At 33.1% G+C, this 27,952-nt stretch overlaps 2 protein-coding genes across 3 annotated transcripts; one reads left to right on the top strand and one right to left on the bottom strand.

Annotated features, from left to right (window-relative positions):
• Nucleotides 1-180: 180 nt before the first annotated feature.
• On the top strand, nt 181-7,835 carry LOC147807446 (uncharacterized). Its single transcript, XM_087166548.1, has 2 exons — nt 181-186; nt 7,368-7,835. Exons 1-2 carry the CDS (start codon nt 181-183, stop codon nt 7,833-7,835), a joined length of 474 nt encoding a protein of 157 aa, XP_087022674.1.
• Nucleotides 7,836-8,687: 852 nt separating this feature from the next.
• Nucleotides 8,688-27,951, bottom strand: LOC107443539 (cytochrome P450 2B11). Of its 2 annotated transcripts, none has more exons than XM_016057459.4 (7): nt 27,811-27,951; nt 23,853-24,203; nt 18,361-18,694; nt 17,008-17,207; nt 13,177-13,440; nt 10,192-10,365; nt 8,688-9,115 (listed from the first exon to the last, which is right to left on the bottom strand). In XM_016057459.4, exons 2-7 carry the CDS (start codon nt 24,193-24,195, stop codon nt 8,946-8,948), a joined length of 1,485 nt encoding a protein of 494 aa, XP_015912945.3. In that variant the 5' UTR covers nt 24,196-24,203; nt 27,811-27,951; the 3' UTR covers nt 8,688-8,945. The 2 variants fall into 2 exon arrangements, with proteins under 2 accessions (XP_015912945.3, XP_071035242.2); XM_071179141.2 differs by lacking the exon at nt 27,811-27,951 and adding an exon at nt 25,288-25,373.
• Between the last annotated feature and the right edge of the window lies 1 nt (nt 27,952).

Raw genomic sequence — 27,952 nt, 5'->3', positions numbered from 1 at the left:
TTCTAATATTTGGCGGCACATTTTAAGAATTTGGCGGCACACAAAAGTGCCGCGGTACAGTGGTTGAGAATCACTGCCCTATACTGTATTTCACAGTTTATATTCAAATACAAAATTTAAGTTGGGTGTTAAGTTAAAAGTAAGTTAAGTCCAGGGTGGTTATCGTCTTCTAAATTAGACATGAAGGTAAATTGATACCCGGATAATGGATAAAATTAAATAAATTAAACAATTTGTTTTGGAAAAAATATCATGTTATAGGGTGAAAATTTCGTTTAAAGAGTTTTTTTAAATTTTAGTTCTTCTGTTATTAAAAACTGGAAAAACTCGAATCCTTGACCATAGAGGACGCCACTGGAAAACAAAAACAATCGCACCCTTTGCCTTAATGGCCAATGACAACAACAACAGTTATTAAAAACAGCTCAAAAAGCTTCCGACAGATGGTGTTGAACATCTCTTCGACTGATCTTTCCGTTGCTTCGCGAATTCACCATACAGTTACAACAAATGATTGCGGCAAGAATATTGTAATTTGATTTTTCTTTCACAAAAGATTTCGAACGTTTTGATGTAATTTTCTATTACTTTTCTTTGACTTACAGATTTTACTGCCTGCAGTTCCATCTGTTGTAAAATTTTTGAACTAAAACTAAAAACTCCATAGATAAAATGCATACCCAGTCACGTAAATCTTCTGCAAGATGCGTCTTTTTTAACCGTTATCGTCTTCTTGTTATAACGTTTTGAAAACCTTTAGACTATAATTTTGTACACCTTGTATTACTGTCCGGCTATCAAGAGATGGATCCCGAAATTCTCTGTTAGCAACTAAGACAGATAGCCTGACTGTAAGGATGTTAAACCCTACATTGCATTCTCATTCATTAAATTGTAAACAATAATGATTTGAGGGCTGTATTCTTCCATCTTAAGCGCTCATCTCTAAAGTCGGTTTCAATGTTACTCCTAAATAAAGAATTAACAGTTTCCTAGAGTGATAGTGAAAATAATGTGTCAACCACTTTGAACTTGTCTTGTACAATCAATAACAGCTTGACAAGAAAGAAATATCTTACACAACGTTTAAAACTAAACATTTTTTCCCCCAAACTTATTTTGGAAGATACACTGCTAACTTAATGATGTCTCTGTGGCAAAGTTTTAATAAGATCTACGTCTGATGCTCCAGAGTATCAAGTTTTTCCCTTTTGGTTGGCAGCAGTTATTTTTTTCTCGTGCTCCTAAGTTATTTCGTTCATTACTATCGGAAATCTGGTAAACAAAGGAATCATTGGAAATCAGACCATTAAAATTGAATTCTAGAACGTGAAGATCCAATTATTAGATATAAAGTTATTCAGGGTGCTTCTTTTTTTTTTCCCATTGTACGTTATCTTGAAGGATATAAAAAGAAACATTAATCACTAAAATCCTAAATATTTGATAATCATTTCTTATCATTTCTTAGATTAAAAATTCACTGTCAAGAAGAGCATAGAGTTTGAAGGTGAAAAGAACAAATTTATAAAAAGTGCTTTAGAACAACAAACTATGTAAAAATGAATTAACATTTCTTAATAACTTCTCGTACTTAACTGAGCCAATTTTTTATTCAAAACCATTTTAAACATTGGTGTGAACTATTCTCTCCATTAAAGCATGTCTAAAAGTAGGGAAGTAGTAACAATATTTCGAAAGTTGTTTGTAGTCGCTATAACTTCAATGAAGTAATTGTAGTTAACTACAAAGAAAATTTATTTTTTCCGACCACTGCATAAAGGTTTTTAGGTTACTGAAAATAGATTTATCCAACACGATTCTGCGCTAATACTAAGAGTATTCAATAATAGTACGAAACACATTTTGGTTACTTTATGATTGATTCACCAGAATTCAATCTAGCGGATTTGGTTCATCTTGGAAGCAAAGATAGTGTTAATCCTCATAAGGCATTCTTAAAGAAATTCTTGTACCAGAAACAAAATATCTGCATATAGGAGATATTTTTATGACTCGTTTATATCTATCTCTGCATGAAAGCCGTAGCTTTTACTAAACAAATTTGTCAAATGAGCTGGAAGAAAAAGAGAGAGAGAGCAAACTTCCGTGAGAGAGTTTTATTCTAGTGATTGAACTTATACACAATGGTTTGAGGGTTTAACTTTAAATATGCTCATTAATTACCGTGTATGATATTTAAAGTTCCGAAATCAGACAGAAAACTCTAAATAAGCATACCTTTTTTCCGATGGATTCGGATTCTTGATCCTCTAAATAGGGAGGGTAATCACAATTTGGGAAATAGGGACCTACCAGTTTAGTCAGAAGAGCAGTCCAAAAATTTGACCACAAAATGCTAAATTTACCCTTTGCATATTTTGCCATACATCGAGAACTTATCAAGCGAATCGAGAAGTTCTTGCCGAAAAATTTTGCAATGTAAGGTATACAAATGTTGACATTCTAAGTAACATAACTTCATATAACATATGGAAACTTCAGTAACATATGGAAAAATACAAAATTTGAACGAAATCGATCGAAAAGTTCATGAGAAATCAAATTTTTACCATTGCGAGATTAACGATTTTTTCTCTTCTATAGAAAAATATATGTGTCTAAGTTATTTTTTGTTACGCTAGTTAATCCAATATATATTTTCAACTAACTTAGAGACAAAAAGGTATGTTTAATGAAAAGGAGGAAACATTTTATGTTAAAAGAGAGAAATGACCGTATCCATAATTTAAAAATATTGGATTTATTTTTCATATATTAAAATAAATTTAAAATGAATTGCATGTCCATTTTATTTTAAATTATATTTAAGTTATAACAAAACATTGCTTGTTTTCAAAAATTACTTTGTCTTTTTAGAGTTCTATTCAAAACAATGATTTTACAGAATGACCTTGACTATTATGCACACTATATTAAAATCTCCTCCACTATACATCCACCGAATATTATAAGCGTCGACAGACCTTCCGTGTTTTGACGAATCGTTTTGACCTTGCGAGAGGATCATAGAATTACTTCTATCTAATCGCCATTCTATTATAGACACATCAAAGAACAAGTGATTTTTCAACTCCTTTTTTATGTGACACTGTACAAAATTGTTGCTTTCATTGACGAAATTGTACCATTTTACTATGACAGCATATCTCCTAATACTTGTCTTTTTTTTCTTTTTTTCTTTTTTTTTGAGTCGGTATTTTTCAAAGAACACTTTTGCTAAAATCGATCATTATTATAAATTTACTTAAGCATATTTTGTTAATAAGTCAATCGTAACGAAATAATGGCTATCTGGATTTTAAAATTCATCAATTTTAGTTTTAAAAAAAAATTAAACGTAGGAGAATAGAATGTTTGACACAAAAAAGAAGAAATAAAAGAGAAATAATTTTACTCATGAATGATAAACTTTTTTCATTTCATCCATTCAAGTGAAAAACGGCTTTTACTTCTCTTAAATGTTTTTCTTAATTTTTTTTTACATAAAAAATTATTATAAATGTTAATTAATAATATCTGACAACATCTAAGTGTTGTCTAACATTATTTCATTTTTTGGTTACTTTCGAGATCAACATATAAAATAAATATTTTTAGAGAGCGATACATGAAATGTTGCACAGCAGTAGATAGTCACTATTTAATACAAAAAAAAAAAAAAAAAAAAAAAAAAACGTAAAATTGCAACGAATTTGAATACGAAAAATACTCCGTAATTCGAAGATAAATTAGCTCCTTAATGAAAACGGTCATTTGATCGCGTCAAATTTCAGCTTTGAAGTACTGCGGACAGTTGAGTGTCCCGCAGAGTATATGTTTAATAGTCAATTCTCGAACTCATTATTTATTGCAATATTTTTTAATTCCATTGTATTCTCTTTTAGTATTGAAAATTTAAATTTTCAGAACGTAACCAGGGGCCGGTATACTCTATCAACTTGGTAGTCATTTTTTCCTCAAACCTAATGAGTCGGTGACCGATGAGGCAAGGGGGGGCAAATATAATTAATGTATATGTTACTGTGAATGACAGAAATGGGTGAATGTTGACAATCACATAGTCGCTTCGATAAATGTCCGAAATATATACTACATATATACATCTCGACACTCCGGGGGAATCATATTAACATCAGGGAACCAATCGAAAAGTGGTGCAGAACAAAACAGCAGCAACAAATCATTAGAGAAATTATTAAAAGCACACTAGAAGATACCATTAGAATGGACGATCCGATGGACCCTATACACTTAGGTTGACTTGATGTCTCCCCTCAATACCTGAACTGCCAATCCACTTCTATTTTAACGCGTCATTCCCCTTTTATATTTTTCAAACTTGAGCATCCTGTGGGACTCCGTTGGTCTTCTGTTCTATCTCCTCAACACTAATTTTAATTCATCTTGTTGTTGTTTTTACTCACTTGTATATTCGCTTTTAGCGTTTTATCAACAAAAATAGACGGAAAAGGAAAAGAGAAGAAAGTTTTATTTATTTTTTTTTATTTTTTATTGTATTCATATTTTTAATTGCCTTGTTTTATTTTGATGTTTATATCTTGTAACTACTAATTATGTATTGTAACACATACTGTATTCTCTGTAACTCTGTTGGGGTCTTCAATACTATTGTAATTTGGCTCAGTATAAGGGTGGGCCGTCGGCTTTAAGCACTATATGGCGGCCCTCCCAGCTGTTGGCATATGACTCTTGTATTTTATGCACTTTTTGCTTTTTATGCTCTTTTTTGTTTTTACTTGGTTTTAATAAACATTTACCCGTATGCCCTGAATTGGGGCAGGTCGGGGTAAATATTTTCATACTACATATAGTGAAGTGCCACTGTCTGGTATACATTTGACCGGTATGCCCTACAGCAATGTTTTTTTTTAAAGGTTCAGTGCACAGTATGCATTTAACCGGTACACCGAACACTGATGTTTCTCTTAATCAATCCTCAGTAGATATAAAAATATCGAATAAATATAATAATATCAAGGAATAAATTAATATCAAATCGGATATAACGTAAAACATTCACCTGCACACATTCATCTGAGGCTGAGTAGGCTGTCACTGAGATTTGAACCCCATTCCTGCACACTGAGCCTCCATTATATATATATATATATATATATATATATATATATATATATATATATATATATATATATATATATATATATATATATATATATATATATATATATATATATATATATATATATATATATATATATCGATAGTTTAATATTGATTAACAAATACAACTCCAACTTGATTTTTCCATCATAGCAGCATTTGTTAGATTTTCCAGAGGAATTTTTTTCTTCTGCCCAGAAGTGAGCAGCACAAAAACTACAAATTTCGGTCATGGAACCGATGTTGTGTTCGACAACATCAATAGTTAAATCTTGAATGACAGCACTACGCATTCTTTCACCACTACGTCTTTCATAGTTGTCATCAATGCTCTCTTCCAATCTTCGAGCACGCTTCTTTTGATTATACTTCAAAAGCGTAACAGCACGACTAAGACTCATTTTTCAATGATTAACTAATAACAATAATAAAACAAATAAATTTCTTGACATAAATCAAAAATCGTCAAATAAATTCGTAATATATAAATTCGTGAAAAAAAGCGCTTTCGACAAAATACTAAAATAGAGATCTATCGACAAAGACTACTCACTTCTGCCTAGCTTAGTACACTGGTGTGCAAAACTTAAGCAACAAGTGGTTTTTCGGCCACAGCTCCCCAACAAAGTATAAGATAGCCATGAAATTGCAGTATAATATGCACGTAATTCAGTAGAAAGATTATTAGTATGCAAATTTTAGAAATAAAACGTCGTAGGTGATGTAAGTGTACGCAAACCTTGTGGGTCGGCGTGCGCAGGTCAAAGCTGTGATAAAAGGATGAAGAGCACCGTAGTTAAAGACATTCGCTGCAAGTGCAAGTGATTTGCTTTGTGAAACATGTCTTCAAGAAATCATTTAGACGACTTTACTCGAGGAAGAATGATTGGGAAGCTTAAGGAGGGGCGTAGTGTGTGTGACCAGTGTCGCCGAAGAGTTCGGGATCAACAAAAGTGTTGTTTCTCGTGCTTGGAATGCCTTTAAAACTACTGGTAGAGCTGTTCGGAAGGTTGGTGGCGGTCGTCCTAGGAAAACAACACCAAGAGATGACCGTTACATTGTCCTTCAGGCGAAAAGAAACCGTTTTCAGTCAGCGAGCGCCATATCTCAGCAACTGTGCACAACCACAGGACGACAAGTATCAAGATTTACAGTGGCCAGACGCCTCCACAAAGGTGGCTTATTTGCTAGACGTCCTGAACGCTGCATACCTTTAAAAGTTAGCCATCGGCGGCACCGTTTAGAGTGGTGCAGAGAAAACGAAACCTGGACACCTCATCAATGGAGTCGCGTCCTCTTCACAGATGAGAGTCGTTTTAGTGCTACAAGCGATTTTCAACGTCAGTTGATCTGGAGAGAGGTTGGAGCTCAATTTCATCCCAATAACATCGCGGAAAAAGATCGTTACGGCGGTCCTGGAGTTGTCGTCTGGGGTGGCATTATGTTGAACGGGCGGACAGAGCTTCAGATCCTCGACCGAGGTTCTGTAACTGGAGACCGCTACTGCAATGAGGTAATCCTACCCCATGTGCGTCTGTTCCGAGGGGCCATTGGACCGGACTTCATTTTTGTGGATGACAATGCCCGGCCACTCCGTACTGCTAATGTTCAAGAACTACTGGAAAGTGAAGATATCACACGAATGGATTGGCCAGCTTACTCTCCGGATCTAACTCTCATAGAGCATGTGTGGGAAGCATTAGGGATACGTCTTGCGACACGACAGTATCCTCTTGGTAACACCCATCAGCTGAAAGATGCGTTAAAGGAGGAATTGAGACGTTTACCCCAAGAACTCTTGGATAATGTGGTGCTTAGCATGGAGAGACGATGCCAAGCAGCAATTACAGTAAGGGGAGTGCATATCCCATACTAGGGAACATCTGCCAGTTGTACTTACGCTTCTTCAGGCAATCATGTGTAACGCCACTATATGCCAAATAAAGCCTTTTTTTCCATACCCTACTTTAAGCTTTATATTTATTTCTGCGCCATTATTCTTTTACCATCGTTTGAGTACAAAGTAATGTACATCATATTCAAATTTCATGTCAATCGGATGATTTCTTGTGGAGTTACGACAAAAAACGCACTTGTTGCTTAAGCTTTGCACACCAGTGTAGTATGAGATTGCCACAGCTGATAGGGTGAATTTCGGAAGAGATCACATTTGGTGCGAATGCTCTCTTTGGTTATTTCAGTTTCCGTTTTTAAAAGCGCTTAATAACGTCTCCTCTGCTATAAATGTCATACTTGAAGGCTTGCACGGCAATCGGAAATCCTGCTTGCTACAATGGATACCGGCGCACGTGAATATTGAGGGTAACGAGTGTGCGGACTCCTTAGCTAAGGAAGGCAGAGGTGCCGACCAACCTTGCACGACCATCACGCTTGCAGACACAAATGCAGTTGCAAGACACAGACTTCTGCCCCATTCCTTCAAGAAACCCCTCATTACTGACTTTGATTGTTCCCGAATCTTAACATCAACAATTACTAGACTAAGAACAAGCCACTTTAAAGCGATGAAAATTCTTCCCGACGAAATAAGAACTTACATTCCCTGCAAGAACTGCACCAATATCCAACTTACCCCAGATCACATTCTCGAGTGCCCAGCCCTTACCCCATATGTTTTACAACTGGGTATGGTGCCGCTGGCTGCATAACTTCGTGAGATCTTTTACAGTAATGATGTATCGGATGCTGTTTTGAAGGCACACGAGGCCATTTAATTGTCCATAGACACGATAAAAAAAGCGCTTAATGTTGAGCCACCTTAACTAGATTTGGCATGTGACATTTTTAGTGGCAATCATTGGTCGATTTTCTAGCGTTGCCATTCGGGGAGTTGTAATGAGGCTTTTTTTGTCGCCGTGTAAGAGAAATATATATATATAGATATTAGAGAACAAGCCAAGTCCATTTTTGAAATAGGTTTGTGGCCAAACAGCAATTTGTAGCACCCTCCCCCAGTGATGGAAGTTTTGCCTCAAAGCTAAAAGGCGTAGGATTTTAACGAAAAAGTGAAAATTGAATAATTAAAGGTTTATTTAATAAGTTTTTTTAAGAAAATGCAATTACAGTTACAATATTAAAAAGAGTTTATGATTGCAATTAAAACATACATAAATATAAAATGAGAAAAAAAAGTAGAAATATTTTTCCTTTCTGAAAAATTCTTTTTACGAAATTTCTATTTAAGGAAATAGGTTCGCGGCGGAAGCCGAAATCTTAATGAAAACAGAACATCTTCATCGAATTATAGAATTTTTCAATTCAAAAGTTTCCTATAAAATGTCAACTATTTCCAAATTTTTTTAAAACCTCTTTTAACTGAGAGTATTCTTTACTCCCACTTAAAAGGGAGTTCTCTCAAATTCTATTCAAAAAGGGAGAAGGAGCGTAACGAAAAAATTCATTGGCGTATATACAATAAATGACCTGGAACAAATGAAGTACAAACTCAAGGAAAAGTAATAAAAAAAGTAAATTAATTATTTCCAAATAAGTAACAGTGATTTAAATCTACGTAAGTAAATTTATTATTTCATTTACAATTAAAAATTTCCATTACAGTAATATTCTCCAAGTCATCTGGAGCCACGTTAGAAAATAGGACGTCTTTTAATCGAACTAGAAAAATAAATTCCTTTTTTATTCATACTTATGAATTAAACATTGAACAAAAATAAGCACTTCAAGGAAGGAATAATAATGCATTAGTTATTTAAATTTTTTTTCTTGATCAGCAGTCATTTCTTTCATTTGAAAAACGTTTAATTTCTTAAGTGTGCACACATTTCCATGGTTCCCTTCATCAAAAGTTCGAAAGCTGTCATATCTGAACTACCGGGAGGCAGGGTCAGCTTAAAGTGTTTCACCAATGAGACCAGAAACAAGAACGTTTGAGTCATTGTAAAAGATTCTCCAATACAACTTCTTTTGCCTGAAAATTTTTTTAAAATTTTTTATTTTCATTCAATAATTATAGAAATCATTTAAAATTAATAAAATGAAGTTACTACTTAAACCAAAATTAATGTAACCAATTTGTTTATGCAATCATTTAGGAGAACGAACAGGGAAATTGCTGGGGAAACAAAGCAAGTAATATGCGCAGCTCATCTAGCAACAGCACAGTCTGGTACTACAGCAGATACGCTGTCTGTCTGGTCAAAAATATCCGGAAACTCATTATACCCGGGCTGTTTTTTTTTCCGGTTTGTCCAGGGTCGCACAGTTTCTGCGTTTAAAACACAAGCCCTGAGATTTAGGTGGACATTCTGGACCCTCAACGGGGGAGGCCCATTCCTCTTCCAGTAGGAAAATTACTTCATTCACTCATCGAGATCTACGCAGCCATCGTTTGACGAAATGGGTGTTCAAATTCTGTCTTCTCAGAGCCCCTATCGGAATCCCATGGAACACTTTTGGAATGGATTAAATTGCAACCATCCATATCTACCATTCTCAATGCCAGCACTCCATTAACTAACAATGGAAAGTCAGATTCAATGGTCACCTGCTAAAAACTGAGTAGAAAGTCTCCCCAGTCTTTAATGTAAAAGGATATCACATTCAGGATTCTCCGAGTGAGTAAGACTCGAAGAATGCCCGGATACTTTTAGCCATAGTGTCTTTTAATACCATAAACCATAATTTATTTTCTGTGGCAAATTGAAAAAATCATGATTCAGTATCACAAAAAATATGGATATAAATGAATGGGTATATTCTAGATAGCATTGACAAAATACTCTTGAGAAATTTGCTAAATATAAGGTTAATTTCTATAATATTGTTTCGTACCATTGTTTTGAAACGGTTTTCGTTTTTCCTCAAACAAATAGTGTATCTACTTTCCTTATGATACCTATCGTTCCAGCTAAATTGTTTAGCATAGAAAAATGGCATCCAACAAAATCATACGTAATGAGTTATAAAATTTTTGTGGTCTTCTTACCACAAAACTTATTTTTGCATTTTAACTGTAGAGTTTATTCAATGCTGCAAAATACTTACCCACACCAAAAGTGAGGGGTGGTTCAGGTTTTGGCTTTCCTTCTTTTGGCAAGAAGCGGGTAGGTTTGAATTTTTCAGGTTCTTCGTACACATCAGGGTTTGAGTGACAACACCACGTGTTCATCAGAGTGATGGCCCCTTTTGGAATCCTATACCCACGAACTGTACATTCCTCTAAAATGAAAATAATTATAAATAGAAATTTATTATCGTTATAGATTAATTGATGAGCTCACTGGGCATTGTCATCATTGGACATAAAAAAAAAACAAGTTTTAGAATGACTCTATAAAAACATTTGGAAGTTATTTAGAAAATATCTTCTTTTTTTTTTCTTCGCAAAACCAAGGCAGGATAATTTCTTCAGTATTTAATACTTATTCTGAAATCTTAAACATCGTGTTTATTTTATAACTTTCATTGCACACAAAGTATTTTATATTTTAAAATGATTTGTATTAAAAATGTTGCAATGTTCAACAAAAAAATTTTTCAATTGTTATTAAATAATTTACAGCTGAAAATCATCAAGTAAGGAATAAAAAATTATTTTATCGTAAATTCTGCTAAATAAAAGAAGTATGAGTTATTTTAAGCAAATACCGTTAAATAAGGGGGAAATAAATAGCTTACTGGTAGGCACCGTTAAATAAGATGTAAATGAATAAAAAAAATCTTTTTAAAGAAATAATAAATCTTAAGACAAGTTTAAAAAATTCACTTGTATTAGAGTTTATTAATAAAATTTTAAATGCAATTGATTTTTTTCAATACACATCAACAAAATTTGCTGTTCTAACCGAATTCAAAAGCCCGAAAAGCACTGTTTTGAAAAAGTTTCACATTAAATATTCATTCAAAATATTTTTAAGTTCTTTTTATGATAAATTTATTCATGACTAGCCGCCAAAGGCGCCCAGCTGTTCGCCAAGCTAAAGGTTTTCACAAATAAAGTTTTTTAAAACATAGCCGGAAATCTGAAGATTAGTGGACAATTAAAGTGTTCCTGTCCAGCAATTTTGTCTTCATATCCAGTTCTGCTGCAGATGTGTTATAGCTCTTGAGGATGTTTGAAATTATATAGCTACAACGCTTAAGAAAAAAAAACTAAAATGCTAAATACATGAAAAGAACACGAAAACGAATAAATTTTTTATGGTATCAATTTCTATTTCTATATAATTTTTTATAGTATCAAATTCTATTTCTATATCTGTTACGTCAAGCACTCAGGTATTATAATTTGATCTAGTTGTGCTTGTATAATTTTGATCTAGTTGCGCTTTCTACGTCATTTTGTTAACATCGTTTGGTTTGTTATTTAACATCGTTTGGTTTGTTATTTCTAAGTTAACTTTCAAAAAATTGGCTGGCATCAGCATTTTTATTCTTTAAGTTGTTTATTTTTTCTTTTGGAATTCGTTCCTTTTTAGCGAAATGTTTTTAACCTAATCGAATTCTTTGCCGACTGTTCTCTGTATATATAAAGAAAATAAAGTAAATATTTTTAAAGTGTTGTGAAAAGAATTTTTAGTTGTACAAAGTACTACAATATCGCTATAAAAATTATCGTCTTCGCTTAAGAAAAAAAAAATAGAGCGTGGAAAGAAGAAGAAAAACTTATTATAACAATTATGAGCAGCGACAAATATATCAAAGCGAAGCGTTCTATTTACGTATCGAATATGTTGCCACATTTTTAATACAGAAGTTAAACTTTTCTCCACTTTAATAAATGTAAACTAATGCGAACTTTACAATTAAATTATTAATTCCTTCGTATATTATTGGTTTTAGTTGTCGAAAATTAATATTTCAATTGTGAGGTTCGCATTAGCATACATTTATAAGAGTGGGGAAAAGTATATGCATTTTTAATAGTTTTTTTAATATGGCTCTTTGAAGACGAAAAAGCAGACGAAAAGCATAGACTTACAAAATGACTGATAACTAAATAACTAATCAAAATTTTTGAAAAAGAAAAAAAGTACTTCTTCATTATGTCAAAACACAATTATGTGCCGAGTTTCGTGCCTGGGCGAAGCTTCTGGGGCGATATATTGTGATTACAGACAGACAGACACACACACAGCCGCATTTATTATTATGTATAGATGTATAGATGTATAGATGTATAGATGTATAGATAGATGACTGTGTCTTGGTGGATATTTTCATCTTAATATGAATACCAAAGAGGGAAAAAAAATTTGTGACGTCTTAATAAACGTAGATTGGCTGGAAATGAAAACGCCTCCAGCAGCCCATTGGACGGCAAACATCAATGGATGCAGTTTTTGCAACCCACGACCTGAAATTTTCTGGCTTTTATAAATATCTATTCAGATGGTTATAAAATATTACCTTCTCTACTCCTCAATTTGTGAGAAATATCGCGCCAATTTGGCATCCTTTGTCTTAGCATTCTCACCACCGTTTTTTGTAACCCTACAACTGTTGAAAATTGGTTGTTCATCTAATGGCTCTAGCGTGCTCGTAAGCACCGATAAAATAAAATTGAAACAGAGTCCATTAGTTTTTTATTCACTTGTTATCAAACGAACCGGCATAGAAATCAAATCAATTGGCAATGAACATGCGAACTATTTAAAAGTAACTCAATATAATTCTAAGGTTTAAAGATTAAAAATAGTTTAGGGAATAATTTCGTGAAAGAGGTAGGCACTTAATCAACGTCTGGGAAATATCTCTGAGGATGATCCGAAGACATGCCATCGCCATTTTTGTCCTCTGCAGAGGGGATGACTCCCCCGCTTTGGTAGCCCGAAGCAAGAAGTCGAGCACTTTACGGTAAAACAGTTTATAGAGGACCGATACCCTTCGGTCCCTACGCAGTTTGATCAAAGTGGTCATCCAGCAGCTTACTGACCGCAGCCAGTGTTGCTTGACTTCGGTGTTCTACTGGGAACCGTGTCTTTACGATCAGTCCACTGCGGGGAAGAAAGAAAAAGAAAGATTACTTACTGATACACTGTTGGCTAGGGAACATGGGGAAGAAATTGGATATGCGCAATATTTCCTGCATAAGGGCACTGGTGTAAGGTAGTCTTAACTTGTCTTCTAGGGTGGGATCTCTTCCCTCTCCAATCTCCTCCATCAATTCCTTGTACATCTTCTCCTGCTCATCCTCGAAGTCTATCACATATTTCAAGAAAGTCGCCGCAAATGAGGAGACACCGAGGACTCCATCACCCACAATCTGATCTAAAGTGGCGGCCAAAGCCTCGTCTGGAAAATAATAAAATTTCAATACTCTACGGTGTCATACTTATTCGAATTGGGTGTTGAAAAATAGCGTGCTATTTCAAGATGCAAAAGAGCGCTCATACAAACTTTAGTAGTTAAATCTAATTCCTAAACTCCGTTTACTTTATTCATGAATATTTTCCCCAATTTTTGGCGCACGTTTGAAAAACATCAGGCGAAAAGGCAAATTTTTTGAGCCTGGTGGGTAGGGCACTGGGCCCATGTCCGAGAGGTAGTGGGTTCGATCCTTGCGGGCGAAGACTCCCCATGTAGTAAATGGTAACTGGTGTGCGCTAAATCTGCCGAGTCCACTCTGTTCCCATAATAAATCATACCTCTTTGGGCACAGATCCAGGAGTTTTTTTGTCTTCTGGATTGGGTTCAAAATGACATGGCTACGGAGTTGAACAGGAGTGGTCGTAAACCCAAACATTGGGTCGGCTGTTCAAAGAAGGTTATAAAATAAAATAAAATCGAGACACAGAATGAAAGTTTGTTTTATCCACGCGCAAGTTGAACAAAAGAAGTTAAATATTATAAAAAAAACAAGTATGCCTTTATTTGCATGAAAAAGAAAAGAATTCTCATAAGAAAATTTGCATACATTGGCTAATTGCATTAAAAAAAATCAATAATATTTAGTTTTCTCTCACTTCTGATGTGTTAAGCTTAATTCGAATACAGATTATTATTTACATTTACAAACTCATTTTATTTTAAGAAATAATGCATCCTCTATAAATGCTTCTTACATAATGTTAGGCGGTAAAAATAATTTTACTGACTCATCGTATTTTATTGCAATTGGTGTCACTAAAATGTTTACTTAACCTCAAGAGAAGTACGAGTGGTGTCTGCACCACATTCTTGCAATGTAAAATTCTTAGTTTATCTACCTTTGATCAACGAAAATGGCGACCACTATTTTACACCAAAGTTTCACTGAATCACGTTTTTACAGTTTACGTAAATTTGTAAAAAATTTTAGTGTATCTCAGCTCCAAAAATGGTTACTTTACACCAAAGTAGTGAAGTGAAACACCAGGAGTGTTCATTTTGTAAAGTGGCCATTTTTGGTATGCAGTTGCACTAAAATATAGGATGCGTATATCATTCCTTTTGAAATAAAATTTAGTTTTTTAATAAAACATACACCATTCGAGAGAATATTAAGATAATTTGAAACGGAAAGAAATTCACTATTTTAAAATTACTTGATAGATTCATGTAAATTTTCTTAAAAGATCAGAAAACACAATTATCTTTACTGCACAGCTAGAAACGTATAAGAGTTATTCTATTTCAGTGAAAGCTGCGTGCAATTTTAAACAATCTAATAGTTTCCAAAGGTATGCCAAAAATAATTCATGAATGGAGTGGCGTAAGTTTAATCAATTATTGGTGTTTAGATTGAACAACCATCTATAAAGGGAGAATGAACGCTCAATTCAGTTTTAATCTTGAAATACACACAACTGAATGAATGTTTATTTATTCAGACAATTTGTCTAATTGAAACTATACTACAGTATGGGTCACTCCTTTCTTCTTTTAGTTCGAAAATTTTTCAAAACCTGAAAAAGGGGGGGGGAGGAAAAGAAAAGGCAAAATGTTTACCATAAATATTGCGATTTTGCTACACCATTCTGTTGGATCCGCTTGAAGATGCATTCAGCTCTGAATGGCAAGATTAAGCCACAATCTTACCCCTCAGCTACCGTGGTTTACCGCATTTTGTCTTTTCATCATTTTTCTCTTTCTTTTGTTGGAAACTCTTTGCATTTTTTTTCTTCAACTCTTTTCTCTTTTTTCGGTGCTCCGGCGTTGGTTAAGGCGCCTCTCACTCTGTTGGGGGTCCGAATTGTGATCAAGGCAGCTGGCGAGTATGGAACACGTAAATTTATCAGGGCGAAAACTCCTTCCCATGGCGTTATAGTTGTGCTGTGGAAATTTAGAGAGAGGGGGAACCAACTTCAGCGTTGCCCATGTCATCTGACCAGAGTCAAAATTATGTTGCGGTAAAAAAACAGCAACCTGAAAAGTGAGGCTACTTGCTTCGCCTTTGTTAAGTGATGTGTGTTTCGTTTTAATCATTCACGTATGTTGGATTTTTTAATAATCAGCTCGGTAATTTGAACGTCAAAGCTTGTCGACTTTTTCTGTCTTATATTCTTTGGAAGCAGGTTTATTCTATTAAAAGTTTAATTAAAAGTACAAGTAAAAGTTAATTGAAATAAGCCTAAACAAGTTCAGTTTGATTGAGTAATTTTTCGCGCACTTTATAAATAACTTTAAATCCTCTAGACTTATTGTAATAAGCCTATGGAATATCAGGCAGTTTAGAAAACACCAAAGTTAGACTGGCGCATTGCAAAATGCTCGCGACGTTTGTAAAGAACTGAATTTTTCAAATAGCCTTGCTATACAAAATCTTAAAGAATTCATTCAACTTACCTGAAATTTAGTGAAAAGTTCTTAGAGTGCAGAGAAATATAATTTGATCCTTCAAATAGTCGCGCCTTTTTTTTTTAACGTTATTGAAATGAATAAGTGTTTTAGAGAATGAAATGTCTTAATCAAAATTATTGACATATTAGCAGATTGGGGTGACAATTTGTAGACACGTTTGCACAGTAACCAAAACATTGAGCAAAAACCAAAATGTCTCGAAATGATTGAGCGATATGGTAGTCCATAAATAGTGTTGATTATTATACAGGATGCCTGACAGAGGGCTGACTGCTAGTTTAGGAATTTAGTTCCAAAAGTTAAAATCAGATGGCGCTGCACGTTGCACAGGATACTTGAAAAATACAAATACCATAAAACGGTAATCAAACTATATTCCAGCAACAAAAACACACGTTGGTCACTAGAACACAAGAGCAGAACCTCTTAAACCTCTACAACCTCCTTTCACGTTTAAACACCAGACCTAATCGCTCTGGTTAGCAATAGTTTGCAGCGCCGTCTGTCGGTAATGTTTGTGGCAAAATGTAAACAGTTCTGAAAATTTTTTTTACAGGTTTCACAATAAACATACAGTTGGTTTCATTTCTCTACCAACCTTTGTTTCAGAGATTTTTAATATTGAAAACAATCAGTCCTCCGTTGGATATATATATATATATATATATATATATATATATATATATATATATATATATATATATATATATATATATATATTTCAATGTTTTAATATTAGGTTTGAGTCCCAGCTATGACTGGTTGATACAATTTCTGTTTTTCAGCTCACACCGACCACTGTGCGGAAATAAAATATCCTCAGTTACCCTGAGCATATTTTATTTCGGATCATTTTTTAGAATCCTCTTATCATCTGGCTAACAATGAGAGGTTTTCGTGGTCTTCCTTCGCCTTTGCGAAAGCTTATTTGTGCCGATGCTTGTCCCAGGAATTTCCTTGCCAACTAGATTGGATTTAAAATTACAAGGCTTACAGAGTTGAGCATTGATAGCAGTGCACGCAAAAATTGGATCGACTCATCAACGCCTGGTATAAAATAAAATATAAATATAAAATCACCGGTGAAATATTGAGCAGTGGGATCGCCCTTAGCCTGCCTGTCGACTCTTTCCTTTAAATAAGCATCTACAAAGTTTCGGGGGTGTTTGGGGTCGAAAGTGTTTTTGTGCCTCTTCACTATTTCCATCAGATTGTTCCTCATTCTCTTATGATGTTTCATTGCTTCTCCATAACCAGATTTGAATGGCAAAATTAAATATCTGAAAGGAAGAAAATAGATAGAACTGCTCACAGAAGTGTAATAGTTTTGTTTTAAATTGTTTGTTTTGTTAAATGATAGAAACGATTCAGAGGCAAAAAGTAAACGAAATGTCATCTCACTTATAACAAGCAATTATTATTATTTTTGAAAAATAACCCTCTAAAACTTACATTTTTTCAAAACTGGTAAGTTTTTATTTGCCAGAAACTTTTTCTTCTTTTTTCTTAAATAAAGCATAATAACTAACAAGTAGATGTATAAAACCAACATCTTCAGAAAATTCCGTCTTCTAAATAACACTTCAAGTTAAAAAATAATTATTTTTGACAAGCGAAATGCACGGTTTTTAAATTGGAACTATCGAACATCGCGATTTTAAAGAGTTTTATTTTTTAAATTAAGAAGACATATTAGATCGAAAATCAAAATTTTTTTATTCTTCAAATTAACTTTTTTAAAATCTGCATTTGCCATTTTTTTAAAAATGGAGTCGTCTGAACATACGCAAAAATTTGGAATATCAGGACGAAACGCGAAAAATCTGAACAAATAAAAACGAAATCATTTTTACCAGAAAAGTCTGGAATATCGAGACAAACCTTGACGATCACAAAAGTTTCAACAAAGTAACAGGACCCAAATTCAAAAGGAAAAAAAAATTGCAGAACACAATAAACTCGTCGAAAACTATTTTTTCCCCTTAAAATAAACCGAAGACGAGAGAACAACTTCATTTTTATCAACAATTAGATGGCATCACTTTAATTATAAAATTCCATCACCACTGCCACGTCTTTGGAAATCACGGGATCTCTTTTTTTCCTTTTAGTTTTGACAAAAATAAAATCAATTTCTAACTTTTTAGCCCACTTGAAAAGCGTAGTTATTAATCCTTGAATCTGCTATGAATAAAATAAATATCCTCTCATCTAACCCGTTATGAGCCAATGATTTATGAATGTTAAGGCTCCATAATTTCATGGCCTACGACATGACTGTACACGTAAACAGCAATGCACGCAAGCCACCTTCACTTTACAGACAAGCTAGTACCCATTGATCAGAAGCAGGGTGAGCTGTCATCGAAACCACATTAACAGTACACCACTCAAGTCACTGCTAATAATAATAGTACTGATAGAGGAGGATACCTGGCCAAGTTTCCGGCATGTAGAGTGTTCTTAACGCTGGTGAAACCCATGACGATGGCATAGGAAGCGTTGATCTCCCTAACTTCTTCTTCGGTGATGCAACTGTCCCTGAATAAACAGCGGCGGAGGATGGCGTTGCATTTGTTGGACAGCATCTGGATGATGTCTACGGGATCGCCTTCTTTACATTTCAGGAATTCTAAGGTCTCCTGGATGGATTCGTACAGTGGTCCTTCCATGCTTTCTTTCACGGTCGACATCCCCAATTCTTTCATCTGCTGCATCGTGAACTTTCTAAGTATCTTCCATGGTTCTCCATTCAGAAAAGCAACACCTTTTTTAAAAATAAATAAATAAAGTGATTTTTTAAAAGGCTTCACAATAAAATACAAGTAGTCACCATCCCTAAAACACATTTTTAGAATTCTGGTTAATACGAGGGGCAGTCCGAAAATACGTCTCCCCCGGTGACTGTGAACAGAGATTCATGTGAAAAACAAGAAATTATAAGGAGATATTAGAGACAGGACGTAAAAAATCAGGCCTCTGCATTTGGTGTGATTTCAGCATTGATGCCAGAACACCTTCACCGAAGTTCTTCAATGCCAGAAACAGATGGAAGTTATTGGGTGGGGAAATAAGGACGGTATGGCGAATGGTCCAGGCGTCCCAACTAAGAGTTGCAATATGGTTTTACGTTACCGCAGCCGAGTGTTGCATTGCCAACCAACAACAAAACGACAAGTGTGAGAAAGCCAGGCTGTCTTTTTCAAATTACATCCATCACTATTGACAGGGTGTAGTACCAAGTGACAGGACCAAGTAGCACTAATGGTTCCAACCTCCAAACTCTGTCCAGAAATAATAACCGGGATCAGACGCTGCCCACGCTTTACGTGCTCACTACGCCACCTACCTGATCATGGCTGAAACGATATACCCAATAGTGTATGGATGTCCTTCGCGTTCAACTGTGTATCCCATTGCTGCCCGATTTACTGGAGAAAACTAGAACGGAAAATTATTTTCGGACTATCCCTCTTAAAATACATACACACTAGAGGGGGCAAAATTGCATTGTGACCCCTAGTAGCTACCCACGATCAAAATGACCCAAATATACAGTACAATTGATTATGCAACTGGATGGGTGACTATTAAGGATTAAGAGGGAAAAAAACGAAAGATAATTTCTATATTTGATGAATTATTATCGAGGTTAATCCTAGCAAAAATGGGTATAAAAGCATCAGAAGCTGCTTATCTAAGTTTTCCTTGCAAACAGAAATTTCTTTTCTTTTTTTTCTTAAATTCTGTTTACGATTTTAATTATTTACTCACACACGAAAAAAAAAGATCTTCAAGCGTCTGTGACTTTAAATGATTTGAATGTCTGTGCCCATTATTTTATTAATTAAATTCAAATTGGACTTTTTTTATAATGGCTAATAACCAAGTATGAAATGATGGAAATACTTATTTTAATTTTTGCAGCGCACGGGTAGTGTAGAAGTTTTACTTCAAATACCAATATTTTGAAAGAAAAAAAAATGACTTTGCTGAATATTATTGAGTAGCGGCCGTGAAAAGTGGTTGAATAAAAAGACTAAGCACAAGATTAAACTACACCAAATTATGATCTGACATACTTTTACTTAAAATTTTCTAATGGTCAATAAAAGAGGTGAAGGTATTAAAATCAATCACAAAATGAATTATAATTTGTAAAGGTTAATATAAATACAAATTTAAAAATGTTTATTTACCATATCTCTAAAGACCATCGTTCATATTCCTTTGCATAGGTCATTCTTTCCTCTTTCTTAAAAACATTTTTCAGATGGTAGGTTATGTAAAGAAAACTTCTAAGGATTAAATACAAATCTGTTTTCACCTACTTGTGCCACTGAACAAACCAATCATCGCCACACCTTTCAAAAACTTGTCCAGTTATTAGATTACGAAAGGGTAGAGCGAGAGAAGCAACTGATCTAGGATGCACTACTAAAAATATACACTCTAGCTATTTAAAAAGCACGTTCCCTCTGCAAAAAAAAAAAAAAAAAATTAACTATTGTTTTTCGTGTTTTACCCATTGATAAAATGGGTCTTCTATTGGGTTTGATGTCGCGCGCACCTTATTTGGACGTCTTCACACTTCTCAACTGTGTTCAAGAGAAATAGTAAACAGGGCGCACGCGTCTTCGTTGCTGTCGCTACCGCTGCTGTTTTTATAATTTTTTTCATAATTCTTTTTTTCGCTTTTAATTTTGCTGTGCATTAAATCGGCGAGTTTATTTTTGAGATATGGGATCAGAGAGATCCCATAAATACTTCTTGAGTTGTGAATAAAAGAGAATTTTATCATTTGAACGATATTTTGGTTTTTATTACTTTAATTAAGAATCAGAAATTCTAACCTACAGTTCAAACTGGATCGTTTTCAATACTAATTCAGGTGAATATCACAAATAAAAAGTTAGAGTTGAAGCAAGGAAAAAAAAACGATACCAAAGCCTAAACTTTCCGAGGCTGAAAAAGCTAAAACCAAAGAACGTAGACGGGAAGAAAATTACACAACCATTTTGCCAGTGGGTAACCTGTGATATTCTTTTGGCGATCACAATTTTTTTTTTTATCTATTGTGACAAATTAGCATTTCTTCATTAATTTTGCTTTTCAGTACAAAACTTTTTTTCATATTTTTTTCAAACTTTTTCTCCATTCACCCCCCCCCCCCGAACTTAAACTATCTTCAATTTCTACTAAGTCGCTACAGAACTTCTTTAACTGATCTCTTTCAATTAATTGTCTACCAACATGAACTCTTTACTTATCTAATCAATTCCCCTTATTTTTTTTAGCTTCAATCTTCTCATTACTAATGAATTCTCTCTTGCACTCCAGTTTTTACTGTAATACAAAAACCCACCCTTTTAAAAGTTAAAACCCAATCATCGTAGGTTTTTGCGACCCATGTCCTCAACACTTTAATTGTAATTTTCTCACAGTCGTCAACCTTAACAGATTTCCCAATAACAAGATAGGGACGGAAATGCATTTAATCTTAACTCTCAATTTTAAATGAAGAAAATGAAATTACATAAACATCATACTAAAATAAATATTCTCTAAGAAAGTTAAATTAAAATATATAAATTAAGTTACGTTACAATTAAGGATATCACAATAATATAATAAGGGTGATTCTCTGGAAACATGACAATTCGGAACAAAAAATTTCTTTAAATTTAAGGTCTTCAAAATAATCTAATTTTTTTTGCGTATTTATTTAATTACATTTATTAATATCTTACAGACAGCAGTGTAGTTTGTTGACAATTGCTCAAGGGAAAAAAAAACAAACAGAATTTCACAAAATTTTGAATGCCAGGAAAATGAAATATTAGCTTAGAAGTTTAAAAAACAGTGATTTTAAGCTAATAGTAAGTTACTCAACTTAAGCCTTTATGTTAGATGGACCATGAATTAGTTAAATTAATTCTTTCATCCACTGTAGAAAGAATCGAAAATGTTTTTGTTGCTGATACGTACAGAATAAAATTGTGTATAATAATCAATCATTAAATAAATAAATAACTTTTATTACATTCAAGCATATTACAATCTTGTATAAACTTGATATTAAGTTAATATTTGCTTTCCCTCTTTACTATATACTGCTTTTAAAATTTTCTGGAAGCACGTCAGTGTCCTGTGATTCATAAGCTAGGAAAATGACAGCCAGGATAATGACGAACTTTTCCCTTTTATAGCATTTAACTTTATATTAATTTACTATTTTGGCCTAAGACATTTACATTCGGCAGAAAACAACAGGATTTCTTGAAATAACTCAGATAAATCTATGTAATTTATGTTATTAATGATTTCAAGAAGACAGGAAAATGAAAACATAAAAACCTACTCACCTATAAAAATTTTGGAAATAGATTTTGAACCAGAAAGTTGGTTCTTTATTCATGCAATAAGACATGTTCAGATAGTAAGGTATTCTAAGCAATCTATTAACATAAGATATTGATTGCTGGCGCTATCTATTTTGGTTATAAATTACTAAATAAAACTAGCCAGGAAAATGGCAGATTTTCGTGTGACAAACAAATTATTGACAGAAAAAAAAATTTTCAACAAAGTTTTTGTAAATAATACCCTATGCGTATATTCTAGAAATACTTACAACGGTTGAGATAAAAAAAAATTAGATATTGAATAATTAATGGGAAGTTTTGAAGCTAGTTATTATTGGAAATATTGTTTGTGACATAAATGACACTCAAAATGACATTTTGAAATTCAATTGAATTTTTTAACTATACAAAATAGTCAATGCTAATGCAAAGTCCTTTTAAAATGCTAACAGCAATGCTATTTATTAATTTTTTTTTAAAAGAAAGTTCTTTCAGTAGTATAGCATTAGATCTTAGAGCAAGGGGCTGTAAATTGACATATTTCGTGAGAATCACCCATAAACGACCTAAGTTAAAGAGAAAGGATGACACAGAAACAAAAATAACTTTTGCAGCTATAGCTTGTAGGTGACAATTTTTCATCATATTTTCGGCAAAAACCGAAACAGATTTTCGTGAATTGTACGTGAATATCATTTGTTATTCCATTCTGCTTATTTATTTCATGAGCATTTAGAGTCAAGTATCATATTTCGATTTTAACTACCATTGAACTAAGGGCTTTTCTCGCAGTATTTGTGTCCTCATAACCTGATGGTAAAAAGTTTAATTACAACCTCTAAAAATGACAGAATGGTGAAAGACATTAAAACGTAGAAAATGAGTTTAGTATTTAATACTAATTTAATTTCAAAGCAAAAAATACTGTTTAAACTTTGGTACCTGACGAAACTTGATGTACTTGATGAAAGTGTAGTAAGTAAATTATTTAAACATTTTAACCTGTTTACTTCAAATTAAAATAAAAATTACATAGTAAATACTAGGTTCCAAAACTAACTAGAAAGTCAAAAAAAAAGTAAGAAAAAACATGAAAAATAAATAAATAAATAATTATAAAAATATGTGTGGAGAAAATGAATGTTTTTTGCTTGAAAAAGCAAGAAATACTCTCACCAAGTGTCAGTCAGAACTAATTACAAAGCCAACAAAACTGAGAACTAAACTATAGATATAAAACAATATTTTAAAATGTTGCTTTGCTTGGGGTCAAAATGAATAGATTTTAGTTTGAATGGTCTGGCATGCATCAAAAAACATAGTTGGTGTTCTCTATTAATGAATTTTTTAAAACTATTTTTGAGACTCAGAAAAAAAAAATTTTAATTTTCAAAGTAGAGAGCATCAAACCGTACATTCAATTTTAAATTTTCTTTAATTTAACTTTAAAAATATGTTTTTTTCTCTTAATTAATGCGAAATTTAAAATAAATAAATAAAATCAAATAAATAAATAAAATAATTAAATAAATGAAATAAATAAATAACTGTGTAACTTACCATCTTTAAAATAGAGATTCAGTAAACTGTAATCTTTTACTCTCTCAAAGCAGTCTGCCTTAGCTATATGGAACTCCCTAACAGCGTGGATACTTCCCAAGTTGAGATACAGAGCACCGGCGTAACTGAAACTGAATAAGTCTCCGTACTTTTTCTGCAATTCCTGCAACTGCAAGTGACAGGTATCGTTCTTCAATAGGGGCCAGTATCCTAATAGGGGCAGACCCAGGGGACCAGGAGGAAGACCTCTGTTAACAAGAATGTAGTAAACTGCTGTGCTGGCAAACACCAGGATCAAGGCAATTGCTACAGGTGCCTCATTAAATATGTTCAACCACTCCATTCTGTTATCTTTAAAAGAAGAAAATTAATTTGGAATACTTATTGTTCAACAACGTCAATAAGTCACTAATTAAGCAAATGTGTAGAAAAAAGTGCGGAAAATTTTGGCTTCTGGTGGCTGTCCATCAAGGCTTTTACCTAACAAAGAAGACATCTTAAATAGGCCAAAAGCTTCACGCATAATTTAGAAGAGAGTTATTTATTTATTTTATTTTATTTTCTGATGCAAACTAAACTCTTTTAAAAATTTGAGATCAGATATGTTATTTTTCATCAGTAAATAAATCTTACTGTATAAGTCAATAAATAAATAATTCAGTTCAATAGAAAAATCAAAGTAAATAATTCTTTGATCTTTAGACACAAAAAATACCTGCAACGTTTTTTGGAAGTTGTATAAAGTAAGAGGATTTTTTTCACTTGGTAATTCTTACAGAAGAGTCAAGCTGCTGTGCACTTGCATAACGCTTTTAAGTTAATCAGTTATACAAGTTTTCAATCCTGTTTAAGGATCTAGCAGAGCTTCAGTAACGTACAGATTATTTAAAGCATCCTATGATTGTTAAGTAGTAACTTATTCTGTTATGTTCAACTTGTTTCTTCGGTAGCTGTTATTTGAAGCTTTGAATAACATTTTATTTACAATTCTGTATCTAAACCGACCTTCGTGAATCGTCTGCCTTCTTAAATCGTTCCGGTACTTCCAATAAAAAAAGTACCAATCAAACGATATCAATTCGGAAATCTTATTAAGTTAAGCAAAATACGAAATATAATCTTAAAAACAGAGAGTCAAATTTCTTTATACTCGCAAATACATTTTATTTTACAATTTTTTGAAAAAAATGAAGAAGGAATGCGTTGCGTAGCAAATCTTTCATTATTATCACAAGATACTCCGCACCGTCATTTCTTTGATAATCAACTCCGCAAAAAATTACTTAAATTATAATTATAACTTAAGCGGTTTCAAAAAAAAAAATACTTATTTTTTGAAGCCGCGTAAATTTCGAAAATGAAAATACGATAAAAAAGAGTCATTTCAAGAAAGTTAAATTTAAAAGTTAGAAACGATTTAAAAGATATCACTTACCAACATAAAGACACGATAATAAACTAGCGAATTTGTTACGCATCCAATGAGACTATATTCAGAGATTCGATCTGTAAAAGGGTTCATAACAAAAGTGAAGACGATATATAACTTAAATATCGTCTGCAGCCAGCGTTTAATTAACTTATTTAAAGTTTACCTCTTGAATCAATAAGATAGCATCGAGTGAGAGAAAATCCGATCTTTAAAAAAAATCAAACATTTTTTTGGGGCATTCTGTTCTTTTATTTTGTTTAAAAGTATTTTTGCTTGGAATATTTACTGATATCCTTAAATCTTAAAAAGCAACAGTTTCCGAAATTAAAAGTTCAGTCTTCCGTTCAGAAAACATTTTGTTTTTCTTTTGATATAGCTTTAGCAACTTTTTTCTTCCTATTTATAAATTCAGAAAAATTGAAATAAAATGAAGGAAAATTTTTAAAAAAATGTTAATTGCTAAAATTAAGAGAATTATTAAGCTCGATTATTAAATAAATACAGACTCTCTCTATAACATTTTCATAAATGAGGTAGAATACATTTCTTGAATTATTATACCTTATTACAGTTCTATCAACAAATATGTATGTTACGACGGGTACAAATATTTTGCTTAGTCAAGATGAAATCGAATCGTTAAAATAGTTTACAATCCATTTAAATCTCTTTTACGAAATGACTAAGTCACAATTGTTGACAGTTTAAAACCATGTAAGATGTGTTTAGAACTTGATTATGATTAGTGCCGCTCTACATTTACACATTTTAAAAGATTTGTTGATTGAAACTTTTCGGTTTCCTAACTATAAGTAATAATGTTAAAAAAAAAAATTTTCCCCTCAAAAAATGATTGTTTGATGATACGTTAAGAAGTATCCGCTACGACTGTTCCCTAGACCAGTGTTTCCCAAACTTATGACTTGTTTGTACCCTTTCTAAATTTTTCACAAAGCTGTGTACCACTAGTTAAAAAATAAATGCATTTTTTGCTATAAAAAAATTGCACAAAAGTTAAAAATCACAACTGGCTGCTGATACTACAAATTATTAACTGTTAACTCTGTAAAAAATAGCAAATAGAAAAATGGGCAATCGTAAATTTTCATGGCTAGCTTTATTTTTAAATACAATTTTTTGAAATTTTTGTTTGTTGCAATATATTTCGCATAAGAACGTGTACCCCCACTAAACTGTTCCCGTACCCCTGGGGGTACGCGTACCACACTTTGGGAAACACTGCCCTAGACGAATCATCGCTGCAACGAACTGTGGCGCCACCGTTGCAAGTCAACCTGTTGTTCCTGCGACAACTTTATGCCAACGACGAACTGTCGTTGCGACGAGTTGAGCCCACAACGAATTGTCTTCAAGACGAATAATGACACGAATTGTGTCCCCGACGATTTGTGCCCACTTTTATTTCCTTTATTTATTATTTTTTTTTTTTTGGGATTAGTCGCACTTTATATCGAGTAGTACAGTGCTCCCCAACCCCCGGTCTGCGTACCGGTACTGGTCCGTGGATCAAATGGTACCGGGCCACCAATTTTATTAAAACTGAATTTAAATTCCTAGGTTTATACCCAAAATTAAAAATATCTGTGTTCCATTAAAATATTATTTATTTAAAATAAGGAGCCCCCGAAGGTAGTGACATAAATTTTTTAATCTTTGTAATGTATCATTGTCTCCGATTACCCCCAGATGGAACTGTCTCATTGCAAATAAACTAGCTCAAGGTTCTCATCGATTTAACGTTCTAATAAGTTAAAATGTTAAATCACTTTATATTTATTTTTCGGTGTAACTGTATTTTATTTTGAAGGCATGTTTAAATACAATTAAATTAAAATTAATAAATCAAAATAATCTGCAATATAAGCAATCGACGTCCCCCACCCCCCAGCGGGCTGCGGTAAAATTATCAAACGTTGACAGGTTCGTGGTGATAAAAAGGTTGGGGAACACTGGAGTAGTAGATCCAAAATATTCAGCATCCTTAAAGCAGAGTAGTGTCCAGAGTTCTAACGTTAATAATTCAGCATCAGGACTAATAGCTCGATCTCCGACTGAGCTTATATGAACAAGAGAAAATATTTTAAAATTCAAATTAAATTTGAACCCTTTTGTTTAAAACTTACGTACACATTTTCATTCATAAACCCTCTTTTGGGCTGTTTTATTATTTAATAATTATAAATCATTCAATAATTATTTTTTTGTAATATTTAAACCAAATATATGAAGTTAATCGCTTCGAGTTTGAATAAAAAAAATTCATACAATAGAGCATTTATTGTCTTATGTAAGTCAAATGAATAAAAAGATAAAATAAAATAATTATAAAAAAAAACATGAAATCAGATAACCCTAAAAAGATATCACAATACTGAATAACATTTTAGTTTTATCGCAAAATAGAAGGCAATGAATTCAATTTCATAGGAAATGAATTTGTGTAGAGGGAATTTTATAACAGGGATAACAGACAGAGTTAAAAAATTAAAACAGAAATACATTTACCCTGATTGGATTCAATAAATTCTTCTTCTTAGAAATCAGCTCCCGCACTAACGGGAACGAAATAAATGAAAATGTAAACATAGATGGCACTTTTAACATATTTTACTTTTACCCTCAGTAGATGGCGACACTAAATGCGGAT

This window comes from Parasteatoda tepidariorum, chromosome 6 (assembly GCF_982258835.1).
Source record: "Parasteatoda tepidariorum strain Cologne lab strain chromosome 6, Ptep-v5.0, whole genome shotgun sequence".
Taxonomy (NCBI): Eukaryota; Metazoa; Arthropoda; class Arachnida; order Araneae; family Theridiidae; genus Parasteatoda; species Parasteatoda tepidariorum.
The sequence above is the reverse complement of the archived record's forward strand: the minus strand, read 5'-3'. Positions and strand labels throughout refer to the sequence as shown.

Excerpts from the sequence above, each read along its gene's own strand:
- LOC107443539 (XM_071179141.2), bottom strand. The coding sequence starts at position 25,330 with ATGCGTAACAAATTCGCTAGTTTATTATCGTGTCTTTATGTTG. Across the intron at positions 18,695-23,852 it reads GAATCTCTATTTTAAAGATG|GTGTTGCTTTTCTGAATGGA; the intron begins GTAAGTTACACA and ends TTTTTAAAAAAG. Across the intron at positions 9,116-10,191 it reads ACCCCTCACTTTTGGTGTGG|GCAAAAGAAGTTGTATTGGA; the intron begins GTAAGTATTTTG and ends AAAAATTTTCAG.